This window comes from Condylura cristata, unplaced genomic scaffold, assembly GCF_000260355.1.
Source record: "Condylura cristata isolate star-nosed mole 26May11 unplaced genomic scaffold, ConCri1.0 scaffold00009, whole genome shotgun sequence".
Classification (NCBI taxonomy): domain Eukaryota; kingdom Metazoa; phylum Chordata; class Mammalia; order Eulipotyphla; family Talpidae; genus Condylura; species Condylura cristata.
The window spans coordinates 48970188-48990731 of NW_004567110.1; the positions used below are offsets into that span (position 1 = coordinate 48970188).

General features: G+C 38.4%; 1 protein-coding gene across 1 annotated transcript in view; it reads right to left on the minus strand.

Moving 5' to 3' along the window:
- DNAJC5B (DnaJ (Hsp40) homolog, subfamily C, member 5 beta) overlaps nucleotides 1–15747 on the minus strand; it is a 35676-nt gene extending 19929 nt beyond the window's left edge. The window contains exon 1 of the mRNA XM_004679835.1: nucleotides 15629–15747. Coding sequence (XP_004679892.1) covers nucleotides 15629–15747 — 119 coding nt within the window. The remainder of the gene's footprint in view (nucleotides 1–15628) is intronic.
- Between the last annotated feature and the right edge of the window lie 4797 nt (nucleotides 15748–20544).

A 20544-nucleotide genomic window follows, 5' to 3' on the forward strand; every position in this document is an offset into this window, starting at 1 on the left:
CTACTTTATACGCATCTGAGTAACCTCAGACTGGATTCTGATCATATTGCCCTAGCCCTACGTGAAAAGTGTTGCTGTGGGGTTGGAAATCAGAGGCCTTATTTGGGGAAAGCTGGCTTTTGAGACTCAGGAAACTAAGTTCATTTTGGCATGGCATTATTTATAGCTGCCTTTCCCCACGCCACCCATTTTCAGCTGCTTTCTCCAGTTGCTTTCTGTTTATTCTTGTGAATATTTCTACATTGTTGTGTGACTTTGTTAATCCATCCACCTCAGTTACAAAGTTGACTGCAAATGCCCTAGAAAAAAAAGTCACCTATTGCAAAAGAAGAAAAAATGGAATTGATTTCTTCCTATTTCCTAAAGCTGTTCAATTACCCTTGTGGCAGAGCAGAAGCTACTGCAAAAGTAACAAATGAAAGAAAAATCTGACCTTGAAAATGTGCACAGGTAAGAGAAAGCAAAATCTGATTATAAATTTAGATATAAATCAATAGATAAAATTGGGAAGGAAAACTGCCATAAACCAGGGCCTCCCTGGTGGCACAGGGGTTAAAAATACAGTGCTAGTCAGCTGTTACCAGCCACTGAAGTAGAGTTAGATCCCTGGCCAGCAGAGTGACCCACATGGCACAGCAGACCTCTTTTGACTAGCCCACTGCTCCCCTCAGCAGTGTATTTCAGTGGGTCTGCCTGTTTTGCTCTCCACTCTCTCTGGTAAATCCTCTCATCCCACCTACCCCTTCCTGCAGCTCTGACCTATACCCCAGGTCTTGTAAATACAAATAAATCTTTTTAAAAGATCTTTTAAAAAAGATTTATTTATATGCATACAGAACTGGAGTACAGGGGTGGTGAGAGGATTCACCAGAGACAGAGTGGGGAGCAGAACAGGTAGATTGATGAAGTACACTGCTGAGGGGAACAGTGGGGAAGACAGGAAAGGTCTGCTGCGTCATGGTCATGTGAGTCACCTCCCAGGCTGGGGATGGAACTCATGCAGAAGGGGCTGCAGTTAGCTTTGTAGTGCTGCACTTTAACCTGTTGCGCCCCCAGGGGGAGCCCAATAAATCTTTTTTTTTTTTTTTTTTCATTAAACAAACGGAAAACTTCCATAAACCAGACTTTGCAACTGAAAACCAACCCTAGATTAGAAAGCCCTAAGTATGTGACAAGTTTTGAGACTATGGAACTGGAGAATATGTCATAATACTAGAAATTCATTGGAACTCTTATGCCCTCCTGGGCCCAGACAACACTCAAGTGAAAATATGAAACTAATGTATGAATTCCAATATACAGGTCCTTGACATTTGCTGTTGACAGACATTTTAATGTTTTGACACTCTGATAATTATATACATATATATCTATATACATTTATATGTTCTATACATATCACATATATATGTATATAAAACCTTCCTCTGTTTTAATTTGCATAGTTCTAATTACTATTGAGTCTGATACATACATCAATCATTTATTTCAGTTTTTGTCAGTTTCCAGTCTTTCACAAATTTTTAGTTTGATATTTAAAATAAATGTATATAACTTTTTAAAGTAACATTCTATAGATGATTCCTCTGTCAGTTAAATGTATTGCATATACATAAAAGTTCCCAACTTTTCCTTGTTGTTACTATAGTGGCTGCTAGTTTAAGGAAGCTCTCAATGAACAGAAATTCTTAATTTAGTTATATTAATCTTTTCCTGAATTCAGAAAAAGGCTGTGTTATAAAACTAAGTTTTGTATAGATTTCCCTTTCCCGTAGAGCTCAATGACTCATTTGTAGCTGATATTTTAATGAAGTATACGACCTCCTTTTACAACTCCCACTCCCCTGGGAGGTCCTTTGGCCTCCTTCTGTCTGAGAGTGGCTCCCAGGTCTTAAGCCTCTGGGTGGCCTCAAGCTGTGAAGGGAGTGCAATCTTTTTTAAGCATCACCCAAGAAAATCTGTTAGGCTTCTTATGGTCATAGCTTCCCCTTGCTAAGTTCCAAAGTATCTCAAAACCCTTACAACTATTGTATAAAGTTGTTCCCCACAAGAAGCTCTTAGACTGTTAAGAGAAAGACAGAATAGTGTTTTCATGTGGTGCAAGGAAGCAGGAGCCATAGCCAAGATGAGTGCAGAGTCCTTCATGAGAAGCAGAGTAGCTAGATCAGGTATCTTATGCCTTCATGTTAAAATAATGATGCCAACACTACCCCTGCTGTGTGATCATTTCTGAAGCACCCGCCACACAGTATATGACTGCAACATTTTCATTACTAAGGGTCCACCCAGGGCATTCTGAAGGTCATGTGACAAAGCCCCATCATTTCATTCCATTTGTAGATGGATGTGAGCAGCTCACACCAGACATTGTGAAGGTGATCTTTAATCTTCTGGGACCCATAGTCACACTCATGATTCAATACAGATGGTAGAGGATGACAATAGGAATCATAAATTACCTGTTTCAGAGAATCCATTTTTTTCCCTCCTCAATAGAATCACAATAAGAGTCAAGTACTGACCTCTAGCGGCAGTTTAGACAGTTAGCCCACTGCACTTCAATGATTCCTTGGCGGGTGATACTCCCAAATTTTAACTAAAATGAGTAGTAAACACATGTGATGAGGCATTAGGCTTTCATTTTTTTTTAAATATGAGAGTGAAAATGCGACAGGTAAACTTTTGGAAATTTCAAATGTCAATAGAACTTTGTTTTAAATGTTTTTTCTTTTCTCAAGCAGCTTTTGGTGATGGCAAGGTGGGCAAGAGTGAATATGATGGAGCCTCCTCCTTCATATACTCACAACTGAATGGCAAGAGACCAAAGTCAGTAACTCCTAAAGGAAAAGCTGACAACGACAGTATATAGCAGAAGCAATGGTGTGACAGAAAATAATAGGAACAGCTTTAACTGAACTTTTTATAGTGATAGCAGGGCAGTACAATCCTTGAGATGGAAGAGTACCCCTATAGCTGTTGATTCAGAGGCAGACAGCTACACTGTGGACTTTTGAGACCCAGCACTGCACTGGATAAGGGTTGTAAGGTGTTGGCGTCTAGGACAGTGGGAGCATTAATGGAGACCTTAAGAGCAGAGTGCAGAGGGATTACTGACTTGACCTGAAATTTCCAACATCTAGATGAATGGGGAGGACCTAGTTAGGTCAAAATATCTCCTTAAAGGAGAGGCTGCGATTTACAGCCCAATACTGGGATAATCAAAACACGCTGCCCTCTTCCCTGGAGCAAAAACTGGGACAAAGATTGAACACTTTCACTGCCAGTGTTTATGTCCCTATTGACCACAGGAGTGAATGCCCCGATAAGGCTGTTTGGGGGGGAAAAAAACAACTTTCAGTTTGTGACTCTGTCTCAACTATAATTTGTGCCCAGTGCTCAAGAATAGCCTACTGGTGGAGGCTGATACAATACACTTAGACAGAGGAGCTGGCCTCGAGGGGATCACTGTGGATCCCACCATATGACTCTGGTACCCAAAGAACAGTAGGACGCTGGGGTCCCTGACTCTCACTGGAACTGACTTTTTGGTGGCCTATGGCTCCAGTTCCTTTGTATGTATGACCTACTGCCAATTCCAGTTATACAATCACTTCGATAAGTGCAAAGGCAACCCTCTGAAATTATGTCCCTATTACAATCCAAAAAACTAAAAATGAAGGGACAGAAATACTGCCCAAATGCTAGAGTGAAAATAAAACTAAAAAAACAAATCCCAGATCTCTCAATAGAATTGTGGAATGTTCTTAAAGAGGCATTCAAGGTGACACAACCTGCAGGTATTTCTCCCCACCCACCTCTGGCTTCATGAAACATGCAGCTCTTCAGCGTCCCTTCTCATGCAGTCAGTGGTGGTCTCTCATTTCCAAGAGGTGTTCTTGTTTTGCCCCAAACCACAGTCCCTTCCAAGTGCAGTGCTGGTGTGGGCAAACGTTCAGATTATTCTCCAGGAGCAAAGCAAGGAACGTACTAATCTGCCCTCTTTGATTTACTTTATCATATATATATTTTTTACTTTATCATATATATTTTTTAAAGATTTACTTATTTATACAGAACTGGGATACAGGCCAGAGATGCGGAGGGTGAGAGGATTCACCCGGGACAGAGTGGGGAGCAGAACAGGCAGATCTACGAAGTACACTGCTGAGGGAAGCAGTGGGCGGGCCAGGAGAGGTCTGCCAAGTCATGTGGATCTCCTCCTGGGCAGGCGGGGATTGAACTCATGCGGAAGTGGCTTGGGCTTTAACCCGCTGCGCCACCAGGGAGGGCCAACTTTATCCTATTTTTTTAAGGAGGGAAATTATTTTTTTGTTCACACTTCCCTCATGCTATCGACTGTTAATGATCACCTTCCTTTCACCATAACACTTTTCAAAGCATCCTCAGTGGCCCATCATCTAACTTTGCTTCCCGTTCCCTACTTAATTTTCTCTTCATTCTAAGACATCTTAAGTGTAGAATTTCATGACTTCTTGTCAGTGCTTGACCTTTCTGCAAGATATTTTTGGCCATTCCTTCCTTTGTCCTTGGCTTCCTAAATGTCTTCCTCTGGACATTGAGTGGTTTCCCCTTTTTTACTTATGAAGAATGTTGCTATGAATAATATGCATATACAGGTTTTTGGTGAATATATGTTTTCAGCTATGTTGGGAATATATCTAGGCAAAGAATTATTGCATTATATGTTAACTGTATCTTTAACAGTTTGAGAAACTGCTAAGACTATTTTTCACAGTAGATGCACAATTTTATATTCTGACCAGAAATGGCTGTCTGATTTTTCTAACCCTTATCAATTTTTTTGTATACATATATGTATATGTGTATATACATATATAATGATAGACAAACTTTGCATGTCCCTTAATTTTTTTTTAAATCTGACGTTTTGAGTATTACAATTTGGCAATTCTATAAATCAGATTTTTCCTTTACTCATGGCTTTGTTGTTTGTTGTAGCTGTTTCTTTAGTGACTGTTGACCAGAAATTTCTAAAATTTGTATTCTTAGTCATTTGTGATCACTGAAGTTTCAGTTTCATTAACTTAAAGGTCAGCCAAGGCTGAGATGAAGACTGTCTTATACATCTGAAACCAAAACTCTGTCTTTACAGATGGGTTCTGTGTTAGAGCACACTGCAGCCCCCTATCAGGCAGCGTACAACACTGTCCTCTTTTGAGTCGCACAGTTATGAAAGATCAGAAAGAAGTGAGATGTTAGGGTTTTCTTAGGTTTTTGCTGAGCATGCACGAAGCTCTAGACACATGAGTAGTTCTAGATTCCCAGGAATATGTCAGAGCTTTCAAAAATCTCTCTTCCCAAAAACATCTTATTTCCTCCCCCCCCCCTTTTTTTTTTAGCAAGTCTAATTGTTGCAATTGTTATATTGTTGTCTCAGGTTTAAAAAAAAAAGTCTATAAATGTTTTAAACAGATGCCCTCCCACAAACATACACACACACACTCATACTCACACACATATTTTCATTGAATTAGTTTAGGGCTGGATAAGTTTTGACTTCAGTGAGTAAAAACAGCCCTTTGAACAGGTCTTTGAGGGAGCCACTAGGCAACATCAATCAAGGACAACTACTTGCAAATGAGATCTTTTCTGCTCTCTCTGGTACTGATACTAGCATTGTAGGTGTGGTTAGTTATTTTCAAGGTTATCACTGAGCTGAGGAAATATGATGAAGTTCAGCATTTTTACTAAGATTTAATTAAAAAAAATAAATGCACCCCACTTGACACAAAATTTTGGCTAGTTTTCAGTCTATAAAAGTTGACTCTCACAGTTTTTAATCAATGTTCATTTGTTTTTCTAGAGGAGCAGACTTGAGTTCTTTACTCCATAATTTTTACTGGCTAATTTCAGTAAATATATAAAAGTCTATAAAAATTCATCTTTGAAAATATACTTTTAAAATATACCCTTTTGTGGCCCTCCCTGGTGGCGCAGCGGGTTAAAGCACTGCACTAAGAAGCTAAAGCCACTTCTGCATAAGTTTGATTCCTGCCTGCCCCGGAGGCGACCACATGGCGTGGCAGACCTCTCCTGACCCGCCCGCTGCTCCCCTCAGCAGTGTCCTTCATCCATCTGCCTGTTCTGCTCCCCACTCTGTCTCTAGTGAATTCTCTCGCCCTCCGCATCTCTGGCCTGTAACCCAGTTCTGTACAAATAAATAAATAAATCTTTAAAAAAATATATATATATACCCTTTTGTTTCAGGAATACTGATAAACATAAACCATATTTAATGAATATTTTGGTACTTAAGGTACCAATTTTCAATAAGTTCAAACTATATTATTTTTGTTATTCATAACCTTAAGTTTCTACTCACATAATTTCTTTCAGTTACTTTATTAGAGTATGTGACTGAACATCAAGTAAACTGGAGCTAAAGCACCTAGGAAGACTAGTGATACTTGCTCTCATTCATTTATATTTTATGCATACATTAATTTACAAATTATTAAATACCTAGTTTGTCAGGCATAACTGTCAATACAGGGTATATATGGTGAATGATAATGTTTTATTTTGTCTTATTTAGTTGTCTTAAGAAGCAGTTGGACCTTAACAGTATTGCTGGAAAGAGCCATATTACATTACCTGAGAAACTATAAGAATTGCCTTGCAGATCTTACTCTTTTAATCATTATATATATAGAATCTTAACAATGAATATGAAAAGCTTTTATTTTTACCCAGTACAAGGACAGACATCACATTAGCTGTAATATAGTCATTCCTGGGGTATTCCAAAAGTGAACCCTCTTATCTACCGTGTCTGGAACGTAATTAAAGCTGTTCATTGTGTTCTAAGTGTTCATTCCAGGTCTTTCCTCCCTGTCTCTGTCTTTAAGTCCCAAACTGAAACTAAGAAACCTGAATTTTATCCCGTCTTCCTTCTTAGAAAAATGCCTTCCCTCTATCCTCCAGTATGGCCCATTACTCGGATTCTGACTTTTGAATCATTTGCATTAATGGTAGTTATTATAAAGTCAGTGGTTGAGAACAGTAGAATCTGGAGTGAGACAAAACAAGTGCCAATCTTAACTCCAGGCTGCTGTGTGAATATAGAGAGCTACTTAATATACCTTTTTAATTCTTAGATTCCTCAAGTATAAAATGAAGCTACTAATAATTCCTATAATACAGAGATGTGAGAACTAAATAGAAAAATGATACAAATTACTGAGCACAGTGGCACATACTCAGTATTCCATAGATGTGTAGGTTATTATTATTATTATTATTATTATTATTATAATGACTCATTGTGACTGGGCTTTTCCTACTGTATTTTAGGTTTTTGTTGTTGTTACAATCAATATAATAGGAATTACTTGGAATAGGATTACATTCACTTTCTTGAGGAAACCTCTTATCCCTAGTCCAGATCATTTATCTATGTTACGTATTCCCATGAAACCATGCCCTTTCTTCCAAAACTCTCTCATTGGTAATTATATGCTCACTTTTATTTTCACAGAATTATTGTCTGTATCCTCCACTAGACCTCCCTCAAGTTGCATCAGTCAGTGACCATACTTTGTTTATAATTGTATCCCCCATAACCTAGCATGATATCTAGGATAGGATGAAAAATGGAATGAAGCATTTGCTTCATTAATTGATTAATATGAATATTATGCTGAAGTTAATCTAGACTATTCCCCATAGTCTCCCTTGCTTGAGTTCATATCTTTTCAACCTTACTAACTCTTTAAAATAAGTTCTTTAAATCGTATTGACTGTGATTACATATGGCCATAGATAAAGATCACCATAGGTAGATATATACAGTTATCTCTCATAGTATAAAATAAGTAAGTATCCAATATTAAATAGTAATGAGTGAATGAGTGAGCAGGGAAAAGTCATTGATCACATTAATTCTGGCACCCAGGAATCACTGAAGGGCAAGCCACATGTAGAACGAAGAGATCAAGTGGAAGATTTGCTATGGGAGTAGGGGAGTATACAACTGACCTGAAAGGTAACTCTGAAATTACCTTATATACTCTTCTTTTAGTGGAAGGTTTTAGAATTCAGCAAACAAATTAGTTCTTGATGGAAATTAATTTCAATTTATCTTGTGAGGTTGAATCATCACTTTGTCTTGTAAATATTTACAATTCTCCTATTAACTATGCATCCTCCTGACATTTACACTTTATTCATAAGCAGCTTCTGTTATGGCCTGTAATTGCTAATAAAGATGAGTAAAAACACCACAGATTGGGGTCACCACATTGCTTTGGAAATAACACTTTTTTCTGCCCCTTGTGAAAATAACTTTTGCCTCAGTTTGGTCTACTCTGAGGCAACTTACCTCTCAGAGATGGAAGGTGATTTCCAGAAAGTTCCATGTGAAACTGAATGAAATAGAAGAATCAATTGAGTCCCCTGCTGCTCGGTGAACCAGAATATTTGATACTGTGTCAACAGGGAGAAATTAAGCTCATCTATGAGGCACAAAGACTCAGGTGATATATAAAACTAGTTCATTCTGATTTTGTGGTTCTGTGAGGACCTAAAGAATTATATCTTTTGTCTGGTTTCTCATCAAGCAAGCCAGCATTTTCTTAAGAGTATTGACCCAATAACATTAAGGAAACCAATTGATTTCCCTTTGGGCCATGTTAATACAGTATCTATGTGATTTCCAAAATGTACTCATCAGTGTAAATAAAAGTTACATAAGATATTTTGAATATTTGTGATTCAATTTGTAAACTGGCTCTCATAGTTTTTCCTTCCTTATCCCCATTTTCTCACTTAACAGTCTCAGTCACACAAGATGTATCCTGTTTCAAACTAAGTCTGTTGTCTTTTCAATTTTGTGCTGCTCTGCCTCTCTTTACTGGGTCAGTAAATGACTCAGATGTCCAGTTAGGGGATCAAACATTTGAAAAATGTGCCTGAAGAAGTTGAGAATATAATCAAGTCAAAACAGACGTACACCCATTGACAGAGTCTGTCTGCTGATTAATTCATTCTCATATTTGATAAATATTAGCATGGTGATAGGGCTGAAAGTATAATGGAAGACTATAAGCATAGTCCTTGTTCTCAGAGAATTGGTGGAGGGTAAACAGGAAAGAAAAGTATGAATGAATGACTGCCTGAGAGGATTTCAAGCTCTGAGGGACAGTGCAGTGGGCCATGAGCACATAGGGGGTGTCAAGGAATCCCTCAGACCCCCAAATCCATCTGTTGATGTATGGATTCTTTGTAATCATATGAGGTTTGAGTTTTCTTCTCTCCTGTCTTCACCTCTTGTACTCTCTCTACAATTCTACTCTTAATATGCCCACTAGATTTTTTTTGAGAAGTTGGTCTGTCGACATTTTAAGATCGGTCTATTTTTTTAAAAAATAAAATTAAACAGATGCAAAGGGTGTGGGTGTCACCACAATGCAAACATAGGCATGTTAGTCTAAAAGAGTAGTAGTGCTTTTAAGTGTTTTTAATGTATTCAGTGGAACTTAAATGTTACAGAATACATATTCCTTCCTTCCTTTTAATACCCAAAATACCATCCTGCTGGATCCTCCACCATGATCTAGCCAAGTCTGAAGAACTCTGTCCGATAGGGCTTTTCTCTGACTTGTTATGCATACTTTTTTTTTTAATTTTTTTTTTTAAGATTTATTTATTTGTGCATACAGAACTGGGGTATAGGCCAGAGGCTCAGGGGCGGCAAGAGGCTTCACCAGAGACAGAGTGGGGAGCAGAACAGGCAGATCTACGAAGTACACTGCTGTGGGGAGCAGCGGGCAGGTCAGGAGAGGTCTGCCACGCCAGGTGGGGCAGCGCTGGGGAGGGGTGACACTAGTGCTGAAGTGGCTGGGGCCAGTTTGGTAGCGCTGTGCTCCCGCCCATTGCCCCACCAGGGAGGGCCTCGTTATGTATACTCTGTGGTGCCCAGCACCTTTGTACTAGCCCTTAGCTAAACACTTTGCATGTAACATCTTTAATCTTCAGCAACCCTCTGATGTAGGTGACATCATCTGCACGTTACTAAAAGAAAATGAGAAGGGCTTTGAATCCAGTTCTTTCTGCTTTCATACTCTACTCTTAACTGCTACTTTATCCTTGGAATTCACTGTGACTGAGGAACTTTAGACTTAAAATTTTGTGGAACACCCCAAAGAGAATGTGTAACTTTCAGCACCACTACTTTTGCTCCCTAATCTTCTACCTGCTTTGTTTTTCTCTATAGCACTTATTAGGATATGATAAATTACTTGTTTTACTTCTTATAAAGGCTCTGCAATAGCCAGCCCAGAATAATAAAAACCTTAAGACAAAAAAAAGAGATTTTTGTCTGTTGAAACTTCCTGTTATAAAGCATTGAAGATTGCCAGAGACTCCAGGCATACTAGTATTGAATAGTGCTCTAGTCAGCCTTTCTGGCTTCTGCTATAATCAGGCAGCATTGCAAGATACAGGTCCACAATCCACTGACTTTACAATAGTGGATTTTTTTAAAAAAATAATATAGTTTACTTGTACATCATTTTGTGCCTTTTTCCATCTCAGTTGTAATTCCCATGGGCTTCCCATCACCAAGTCACCTGTGTGCCATCACCATAGTACAGTGCACTTTCCTCCCTCTCCCCCTCCCATTTTTGATCCCATTCACCACTCCACCCCCAAAAATGTCTCTGGTTGTTCATTATTGTTTTCTCCCCTGGTCCTTTATACTCCTGCTATGAGTGAAACCATCCAGTATTTTTCCTTTTCTTTCTGGCTTATTTCACTAAGCATGATCCCTTCCAGCTCCAGGAATGATGGACTTTTATGTAGCAGCAAGATCAAGAAAAAGGACCTAACCACACACAAAAGGGTATGCTGTGTGGAACAGTGTAATAGTGAATTCTAGTCACCTCATTCACTAAAAATGCGGAGTAAGTGGATGTGGTGGGCACACATCTTTGAACCGTAACAGCCTATTTTTCATGGAGGCTGTACACATCAGGATGTGCTTGGAAGCCCAGTGGTGGTAGCCTTCCAGAAGGCCCCTGGACTGAAGAGCCACCAGCTGGTTAAGTCTGGTGAAAAATGGTGCAGAGTGAAAGATGCCTTTCTGGGGGATGGAACTAGAAGTGAGAGTGGGATGAAAACTGTCTTTGGGGAGAGAAGACATAGTAGGGAAGAAAGAGCAAAGCATGATGAGCTTGTTTGAGCAACAGTTTTGTCTGTTGGAGAGGATAGGTATTCTTTTTTCATTTGAATTGTAACTTTCTTTGCTTCTTTGTACTATGAGTGATTTTTAATCTGGACATTTTGGTTATTATGTTAGGAAAGTCTGAAATCTTTAAAAAATTTTTATTTTAGTAGGCATTCAATCACTCTGTTTAGATTTAGCATGCAGGTCATACTGTACACATTATACAGGATGTAGTTCCAATGACAATTATTTTCAGAGCCTCTCTGGTGTTACTTTGGTCTTCTTGATTTTTGTCTCTATAGCCCCCACTAGTTCAAAGTAGTAAAGAGAGCTTCCCCATGCAGGGTTGTCTTGTCTTTTTAGGTGGGGAATCTATAGGCTGCAGGGTAGAAAGATCTCCATGGTCGAGGTGCTTGTTGAGACAGAATCTACTGTGCTAATGTTTTCTGTCAAGTGGGAGCTCTGGATGGGAGAGAGAAGAGGAGGCACAAATTGGTAGGAAAGGAATCTGGCTGGTTATTGTTAGTAAGACATTCAGTTAGTTACCCTTGTTGTTTCTGTTGGACTTGCCTAAATTGTTGCAGAATGCAATCTCAATTTGGAGGAAGAAAAAGGGTACCTGTCTATCTTCATTGATCCAGTGGATACCACAATAGACAAGGCCTGACATTGCTTCCTGTTGGGTAGGTAGTCATAAGATGCCCTGCCATTGTTTTTCCTATAGTTCTGTGGTCTCTAACCAATTCAGCTCCCCATTTTACCTTTCAGGGTTCTCTTTTAAAGCTGTCTCTTGCTTAAATTCCAAGACTTGTAGCCATGCTTACCAGGAAAGCTAGGGAAATATAAGCCTACCCCATCTTGCCCAGAATAGTAGTTCTCTCTACATGTGATATAGGCAGAAGAGTTCCCTAAAAGGCTCAAAAATTATTGCTTTTCCTGGGGAGGGAACCTGGGAGATAAACATTATGAGAGACTTTTCTGTATATTTGCTGGTATATTCTCATTTTTTAATCAGGTGAATATATTATCTACTCAAATCAGAAAGAATTCTTCTATCAACCTTGTTTTCAAGAGCACAATCCAGGATTACATAATGTATGATTATATAAATCATAAATCTATTAGGGAGTTCATTATAGATGATAGAATAGACTATAGAAAAGACTCTGTGTTCACCTCCTCCCACATATCTATTTAAAGCATATGAATTCAACAGTTGGTAATACTATTAAATTTCTCTGGCTATTTTTTAAAGGATTTATTTATTATGTATATAGAACTAGGGTACAGGTCAGAGGTACAGGATTCACCAGAGACAGTGGGAAGCAGAACAGGCAGGTTGACAAAGTACAATGATGAGGGGAACAGCTGGGGGGTAAGGATTGGTCTGCTGTGCCATGTGTGTCACCTCCCTGGCCAGAGATCGAACTCATGTGGAAGCAGCTGCGGCTAGCTTCTTAGTGATGTGCTTTAATCTGTTACACCACCAGGGAGGGTCCTAAATTTCACTGACTTTTAATTCACTGTATTGCAGCTGATTTGATTTAGATCTCTGAATATAAGAATAATATTCTCAGTGGATTTTAAACCTGCTCATACATTTTGAATAACTTGGAGAATACAAATGTGCAATTTAAGTCAAAGTAGATGCTTTTGACAGCATACAAGTATCCTAATCAGCTGAAAAAATAATATTTGTATGACATTAAAACAAAATTAATAGCAAGGTGCTGATTACATGAAAAGACTTTGGGCTGTAATTATTAAATTTGCAAATAACTCAATATAATTAGTGCCTTAATTAAGACAGGACCTGAAGTTTTAGTTTAAAAACTGAATAAAGGCAATTAAAAGTTGTATTTATGACGTAAAGTGGTTTCAAAACTTATAGGTTAGTTAGATTTCTCCCCCCTCATTTTTAGGAACATCTTTGTAAGTATTAAGCTGACTTGCAATTAATGTTTCCCAATCTCCACTCCTAGCACAGTATCTCAGCACCAAGCTTTAAGATTGATGCCTCTAAGGACACTCACCCATAGGGCACTGAGTATCTCTCAGGCTCACTCCTCGAGGAACAGCGATAACTTTTCCTTTCTCTATCACCTTAACTAAATGAACATTGTTACTGACTTTAGTCAAATGCTACCATTTTCAAAGAATTTTTGGATCCAAGTGGCAATTTTCACCACTGTCATTAATTCTTTTTTTTTTAATTTATTTTATTTTATTTTTTTAAAGATTTATTTGTACATACAGAATTGGGGTACAGGCCAGAGAATTCAGGGGCGGTGAGAGGCTTCACCAGAGACAGAGTGGGTAGCAGAACAGGTAGATCGACGAAGTACACTGCCGAGGGCAGCAGCGGGCGGGTCAGGAGAGGTCTGCCGCGCCATGTGGTCACCTCCGGGGCAGGTGGGAATCGAACTCATGCGGAAGTGGCTTTAGCTTCTCAGTGCAGTGCTTTAACCCGCTGCCCCACCAGGGAGGGCCACTGTCATTAATTCTTAAACATGTTTCTTGAAGGCATTTCAGGTTCCAAAATTACCACATGTTAAAGGTTTTACTCCAAAGCCAAGGAATTTTACATCAATTGATAAAAATGGAATATTCAGTAAATTTTGGTGGACAAGTGATTTGGAAATGTTAAATCTGGAATTCTACTTTCATTCTTCATGTTAATCTTCAAATGGAGTAAGGATTTAATATAAAAAGCAATACCATAAATCTAATAGGGAATTCTGGCTAGCTAACTGAAAAGTAGACTCTGCTTACCTCCTCTTCACATATTCAATAAAGCCACATAAAATAAAAACAAACATAAAAATAAGACTGGATCACTGAAGGATCATCATTTTAACAAGGAAAAGTACCAGAAAATGTCAGAGAAGGTAGAAAAAAGTGCAATATAATTTTGTTTGGAATGTCATTGAGGCACAGTGACCCAAGGGAAGGGGCAGCTGCTACATGGAACATTTTTGATGACTAAAGGACTCACATCCATCTCAGGGACCCTAGTACCTGGGGACTGTATTATAAAGGGGAGCACATACAAGCAGGTATATGCTCTTCAGAGAGCAAAAGGATTCTGGAGAGCTGAGATCTGTAGGCAAGTACTTGGGGGACAGATAAGACACCAGAAAGGGGAGATGCCACACTAGTAGAAATCAATCCTTGAACCAGCCATGGAAAATGAAAAACCCTGCACCCCTGCAATTAGGGACCATTAGGCAATCTTTTTGATTACTGGTGCAGTATTTCCCCAAGGTAATAAATGTCAGCTTGAGCCTATAAACCTTAATGATTTAGACAGCTAAAGTCTGAGTCTTTGGGAAGGTCAATTAATAAAAATTTTGGAGAGCAGAATGAGTTTTGCCTGTGATTCTCTCTCTCATAAGAGAGAGATTTTTTTAACTCCAACAGATTAAACAAAATCTATAAAGGAAGTGACTAATAAATTTGCCTATTTTAAAATTCCATACTTCTATATTTTAGAAAAATATAGAACTAAGTTTTAAAAATCTAATTCAAGGTCAAATCAAGAATTGATCAAAATCTGAAATTTCATTTATACTTTAATTCATTATTACTTCTAAAGATACAGCTTTATTTTTCAATACATAAGGAAATAATTGGTAATATGCAAAATGGCTTTTATACAAAATATTAAACATAGGAAACAAAAGAAGTTACGTTTGGAAAAAAATTACCTTATAAAGAAATTAAGTTACAGAACAGCCATAGGTTATAGTCATTGAAAATCAGAATATTTAATAATACTAAGATATTTTCAGGACAGGACCTTGTTAAGAAGAGATATGGATGAACCTAATTTAATTTTAAAATGTCTCATCTAGGAGGAAACTAAATATTAATAAGTATCATGGACAGAATTATGGATAAATATTATTTCCAATTTTCTACAGCAAACAAATTATTTTTTTGTACTCAGTACTTTTTTCCATTCCTTGGAGCCTTGAAGCAAAAGGTTCCAAGAAATTGTTCCCAAAAATAGCTAACTTAGAACTAGATCAGATATGAAAGACCAACTTTAAATTCTTGAAAAGTACAACATGTAATGCAACATTTGTGACAAGTCCCCATTTATTTATTTTCTTGATTCCTCTTCCAGATTCAATGGTGTTGTATCATATGAATTAAATCACAAGTGCTGGTCATTTATTCACAGTACTTAATTTGTATCCTGTCTCTCTCTTTCTCCCTCTGGTCTAAAACACAGATGGCCCTTTCTTGAGGATTGACATTAGGAGAGAATTATTTCATAAGATCAGTGTCATACCTATCCCCATTACCTGGTTTGGCAAGAAGTTTATGTCTTTGATTGGAGGCACTGGCACAATCACAAAAATCTACCATTACTAGTACACTAGTACTGGAAATGTCATCACTGAACTTCCCCTGTACCTGTAGGTTTTTTTAATTTCTTCATTTGATGCTCCCTTTTGTAGACCAAGAATTTCATATAGAGCTTCTCCAGATGTCGACAAAGTCCGCTGTCTTTGGTTACTTGTGCTACTTGCCATTTTCTCAGGCTGCAAAACCAAAGGAAGAAATTAGCTATTAAGGTTATGCATACTGGATCCCACTCTCTAAAAAGGAAAGTAGTTCATTTCAGTCATTCTGAAGTACATTTTTGTGAAAGCTGCAAAAAGGGAGAGAAAGGAGTTAGGAGAGGCAAAAATATAGCTTGAAGTAAGAATGTTAAAGGCTACAGATAGCCAGGAAACAAGGTTAAGTAGAAGCAAAATGTTATCTAAATACCTGGCTAATTCAGAATTATTGGGAATCAATCCTCACAGGTCAGGTATACTACTTTTTTGTTTTGCCATCATTTGTGTAACTCCTTTCTTATATGTTTTCCAAAATTAGCCAGCAGTGGAAATTACCATCCATTTTACTTTGTGTCTATTAGAATAATCATCATTAGAGCAAGAATTTAAAGATAAACGAAGACAAAACTGTAGCTTCATGTGTTGCAGTGTTGCAAGCAGCATGGTGCGGGGGGGGGGGGGGGGGGAAGGGGAGGCTACCATAGAAGTAATGTGCAGCCCCCATCCAAAGACAGTCTCCTGTTGGCATAAAGTACAAAGGTGGGGTGTGTACATTGGGAGTACACATGGTACAGGAGTGGTTATTGGGGATGTAAGATAGGGTGGAGTGACCAGGACTACTGCTTGGGGGTCTCCATTGTTTCTACTGGTCAAATCATATTATCTCTATTATCTGCCTGCTGTTTTCAGCAGATACTGGTTTCCCAGTATGTTCCTTGTAGTAGGACTTTTGCCTTTCTTGAGAGGCCCCTGCATGACCCTACACCTAGCTGACAAGCACAGACTCTGTGCACCGAAGAAATATCTCTGAGAACAAGGAGGACGGGGGACATAAAACCAGCTTTTGTAGAGATCAGAGGGGGAAAAAATCCTGATCTCATCTGGAACCAGGTTAGAACTTCTCTAAGGATACAGTCTCAAGTAGTGCTTTTGGATTCTGCACCTGAAAAGGTTGGATTTTCCCAGGTTCAAAGGAGTCATCAGCAGGTGTGTTCTGCACTGAGGGATCACGGAGATACAGCAACCCTGGAGACTTTTCTGTCTCCACTGTTTAAAATGTCAACACCAAATTAAAATGTCTTTGCTTATAATTTCAAGGATAAAAAAATCCTACATCCGGCCCTCCCAGGTGGCGCAGCGGGTTGAAGCACTGCACTAACAGACTAAAGCCACTTGCGCATGAGTTCGATTCCCGCCTGCCCCGGAGGGGACCACATGGCGCGGCAGACCTCTCCTGACCCGCCCGCTGCTCCCCTCAGCAGTGTACTTCGTCGATCTGCCTATTCTGCTTCCCGCTCTGTCTCTGGTGAATCCTCTCACCCTCCGCATCTCTGGCCTGTACCCCAGTTCTGTACGAATGAATAAATAAATCTTTAAAAAAAAAAATCCTACATCCTTAGGACATCTTAAGGGTTGAGAAATAATGCATGTAATGTTAACTAGGACATAGTAAGTTCAAAGAGGAAGGTCACTATTTTAATTAAAGGTGGCACAGTGTGCCATTCAGAAAGTACAATGTAGTCAAACCCTCTGGGTTGGAATACCAGCCTTGTCCTGGCCAACTGTGTGAAATTCGTTATCTGTAAAACTGGGGGAAAAGATGCCTAAACTCTTAAAGCTGCTGTAATAATTATTAATCATTAACTAATAATGACTTACTCAATTAAAAACAAAAGTGTTTTGCAATGTTTATAACACTATTATTCATAAACCCAAAAGGTGGAAACAACACAAATGCCCATCAATAATGAATAAAATGTAGTTTGTATATACAATAGAATATTATACAGTTATAAAAAAAGATATGAAATTATGACACCTGCTTCAAAGTATGCATAAATCTTGGAAATATGATGCTAAGAAAATTAAATCAGTCATAAAAGCACAAAAATTGTAGACTCCTCTTATGTGAGGTACCTTAAGTAGGTAAAGTGATAGGAAAGGGAAGCACAATAGAAGTTACCATGGGCTGTAAAGAATGAGGAGTTACTGTTAGCAGGTACAGAGTTTCTGTTTGGGGATGATAAAAATGTTCTGAAACATATATTTGGTGATGGTTAGAGAACACTGTGCTTGGACTTAATGCCACTGAAATACAATTAAATGGTAACTTTTCTGTTATATATTACCACAAAACCAAAACCTACTTAGATTGCTAGCTTCTATGATCAGAAGTTTCTTGAAAATCATTGGCCATCTCTTGATTTTAGGTGGTGTGCTGCAGGTACTATGAGAGTAAATGAATGACTATGCCAGTGATATCATTTTGGAGTTGCTAGGTTTGGAGAGAGGGATCCTTTGGTTCCCACTGGGAAAGGTTTTCACTAGAGCTCCCCTTTCAGTGGCATCAGGTGAGTTTCCCCATGACAGACACATTAGTTAGATCCAAAAGGGAAGGTTTATTATAAAAGGGAAAGAAGAATAAAGGACACTTGCACAGACAAAAGTGAGCAGAAAAGACTGCCTCAAAAGAGGCAAGTTTGCTGAGAGAGGCCTGCATGGTTACAGGCAGACAGGCAGTCTTGAGGAGAGCTTCATCTGCTGAGGGAAGTCAGTGAGGAGAAGCCCCAGTGTGGCACAGGCCACAGGCAGACAGGAGGCTGCTGCCCTGTGGAGGGAGAGAGTTGATGGAAAGAAGCACATGCACAGTCACAGGCAGGCAGAAGGACTGCTGTCCTGTGCCGGTGCCAGAAATTGCACTGATATAGACTTCTCCTTGGGAGGGGTTCATTCTTTGTGTAGTGGCCTGTTTGCTGTAGATTTGGGCTAGTGGTGAGAGGACTCACCAGAGACAGAGTGGGGAGCAGAACAGGTGGATTGACTGAAATTCACTGCTGTGGGGAGCAGCAGGTGAGACAGGAGAGGTCTGCTGCACCATGTAAGTCAGCAGACTGTTTGCGAAGCAAAGTCAGACAGGCTGGTGATAGCTTGGTAGTGCTGAGACTAACCCCTGTGCTACCAGGGAGACCCTAGAATGGGTTTTACAAAGAATATGGAAATTGTTTATTTCTCAGTTCACCTTTTTTGTTTTAAACCCAAGTGATTTCTCTTCAGACAGAGAATGTCCCTTAATTAAGGTGTTAAAAACAAAAACAAAAACTTACATCAGTATTAGGACACAAAATAAAAATAGTTTCCTAAGAGTTAGTTAACCCTGCCTTTATAGACTGAAACCAAAAGGCAGCAAGGTTTCTTTCGAAGTTGCAGTAGCAGCAACACACTAGTTGTTGTCTCCTTGCTGAACTGGAAACCATACTCTTCATATATTATTGATGTAAGTGGCATTTAGTTTCAAATTCATTAGACATAGTGAAGTCCTTAGTTGTTTTAATGTGTGAAAATAAAGATGTCATGTCCTAAGAATATATTAACTACAGAGAAATAGCCAAAACATCCCTTAAAAACTCTCCATAAATAAATGCAAACTAAGTACTAGATTCCATACTCTTATTTAATTCCTCATATAAAATAACATTTTATGAATTCTCTTCTATAGCCTTTTGAATCCTACTGTTTCCATGCAAGATTTAAGTTTTTATAATCTCTCTTGTGTGTAAGTCATTCAATGGAGAAAAAAGGCCACGCATTTATTAAGTAATTTAATTTTGTTCATTCAGTTCATGATTATTTTCTAATCTTAAATTACCTTCTGGTGGCATTATAATACCACTAACATCATAATTTCTTAAAGCTTTTGCTACTATACAATCACTGTCAAATCACATACAGTTCACTTGTCTTTTAATAGACATAATGGATAGAAGTTTCAGCATTCCAGTAATGACAGACATATATTCACAATAAAAACTTATTTTATAGATTCTAATCCCAGCAGTTCTACAACTGTGGTCTAAATAGTCTGTTTCAAGCCATTTAAAAAAAAAAAAAGCCTTACATTTCTGTTATGTGAATTATGAAAAATGGAAAAAATGAAACTATGTCTCTCTTGGCAGGGTCTATTCTCAGCTGAGAAAACAAATGTGGGCAGGGAAATCAACTCATTAAACACAGCAGAAACATTGTCAAAGACTCTTATTGGGAAAACAGTATGGTTTATGTTTTGCTTAGTTTGTGGTTTCTCCATCAAAATCCATTTATTGAATCAAAATTTCCTTCTTCAAAGAGCATTATATCTTAAAGCAAAGCACACATTCAAGATGCTAATCCTAAATTTACAAGTAATAATTCTTCCAAGTCTGATGACTTACTTGCTATTAATGAATTCTCCCTTAATCACATTGGTCCTTATATAAATAGAAACCCACAGATATGACACTTTGGAAATACCACAAAATAACCCACAATACCTGTTCTTATAACTCCAATTCTGTGTTCTCAAACAGGTACAACTTGCTGTTGTCAACTGGTTTGCTAATAGATTTGTAGTGGAATGAAGGATGGCAATAATGAAAGATGTTCCATACCGGTTCCACTGTTTCAAAGAAAATGGCTGCTCCTTTCCATAGTTCCCATGTGGGGTTAAGCGGGTCAATGGAGTCAGGTTACTTTTCATTGGTTACTCTATCAGCCAATTGGTTATCCCTCTGGAAAACATAACAAAGAGAAAATAAAACATGCATGACCATAGAGGTTGCCATTTCAAGGCATCCAGTGATAACAAAATAGATGCTTTACCTGTTTTCCCAAATTCTACTATGAAACTACCTACAGATTTCCATCAGAGCATTCAGTTAAGAAAATATATTAGTTCTCTTACATGCAAAGTAGGAACCTTAAACTTTTATTTTCTTTCTGATCTAAGCCTATAAT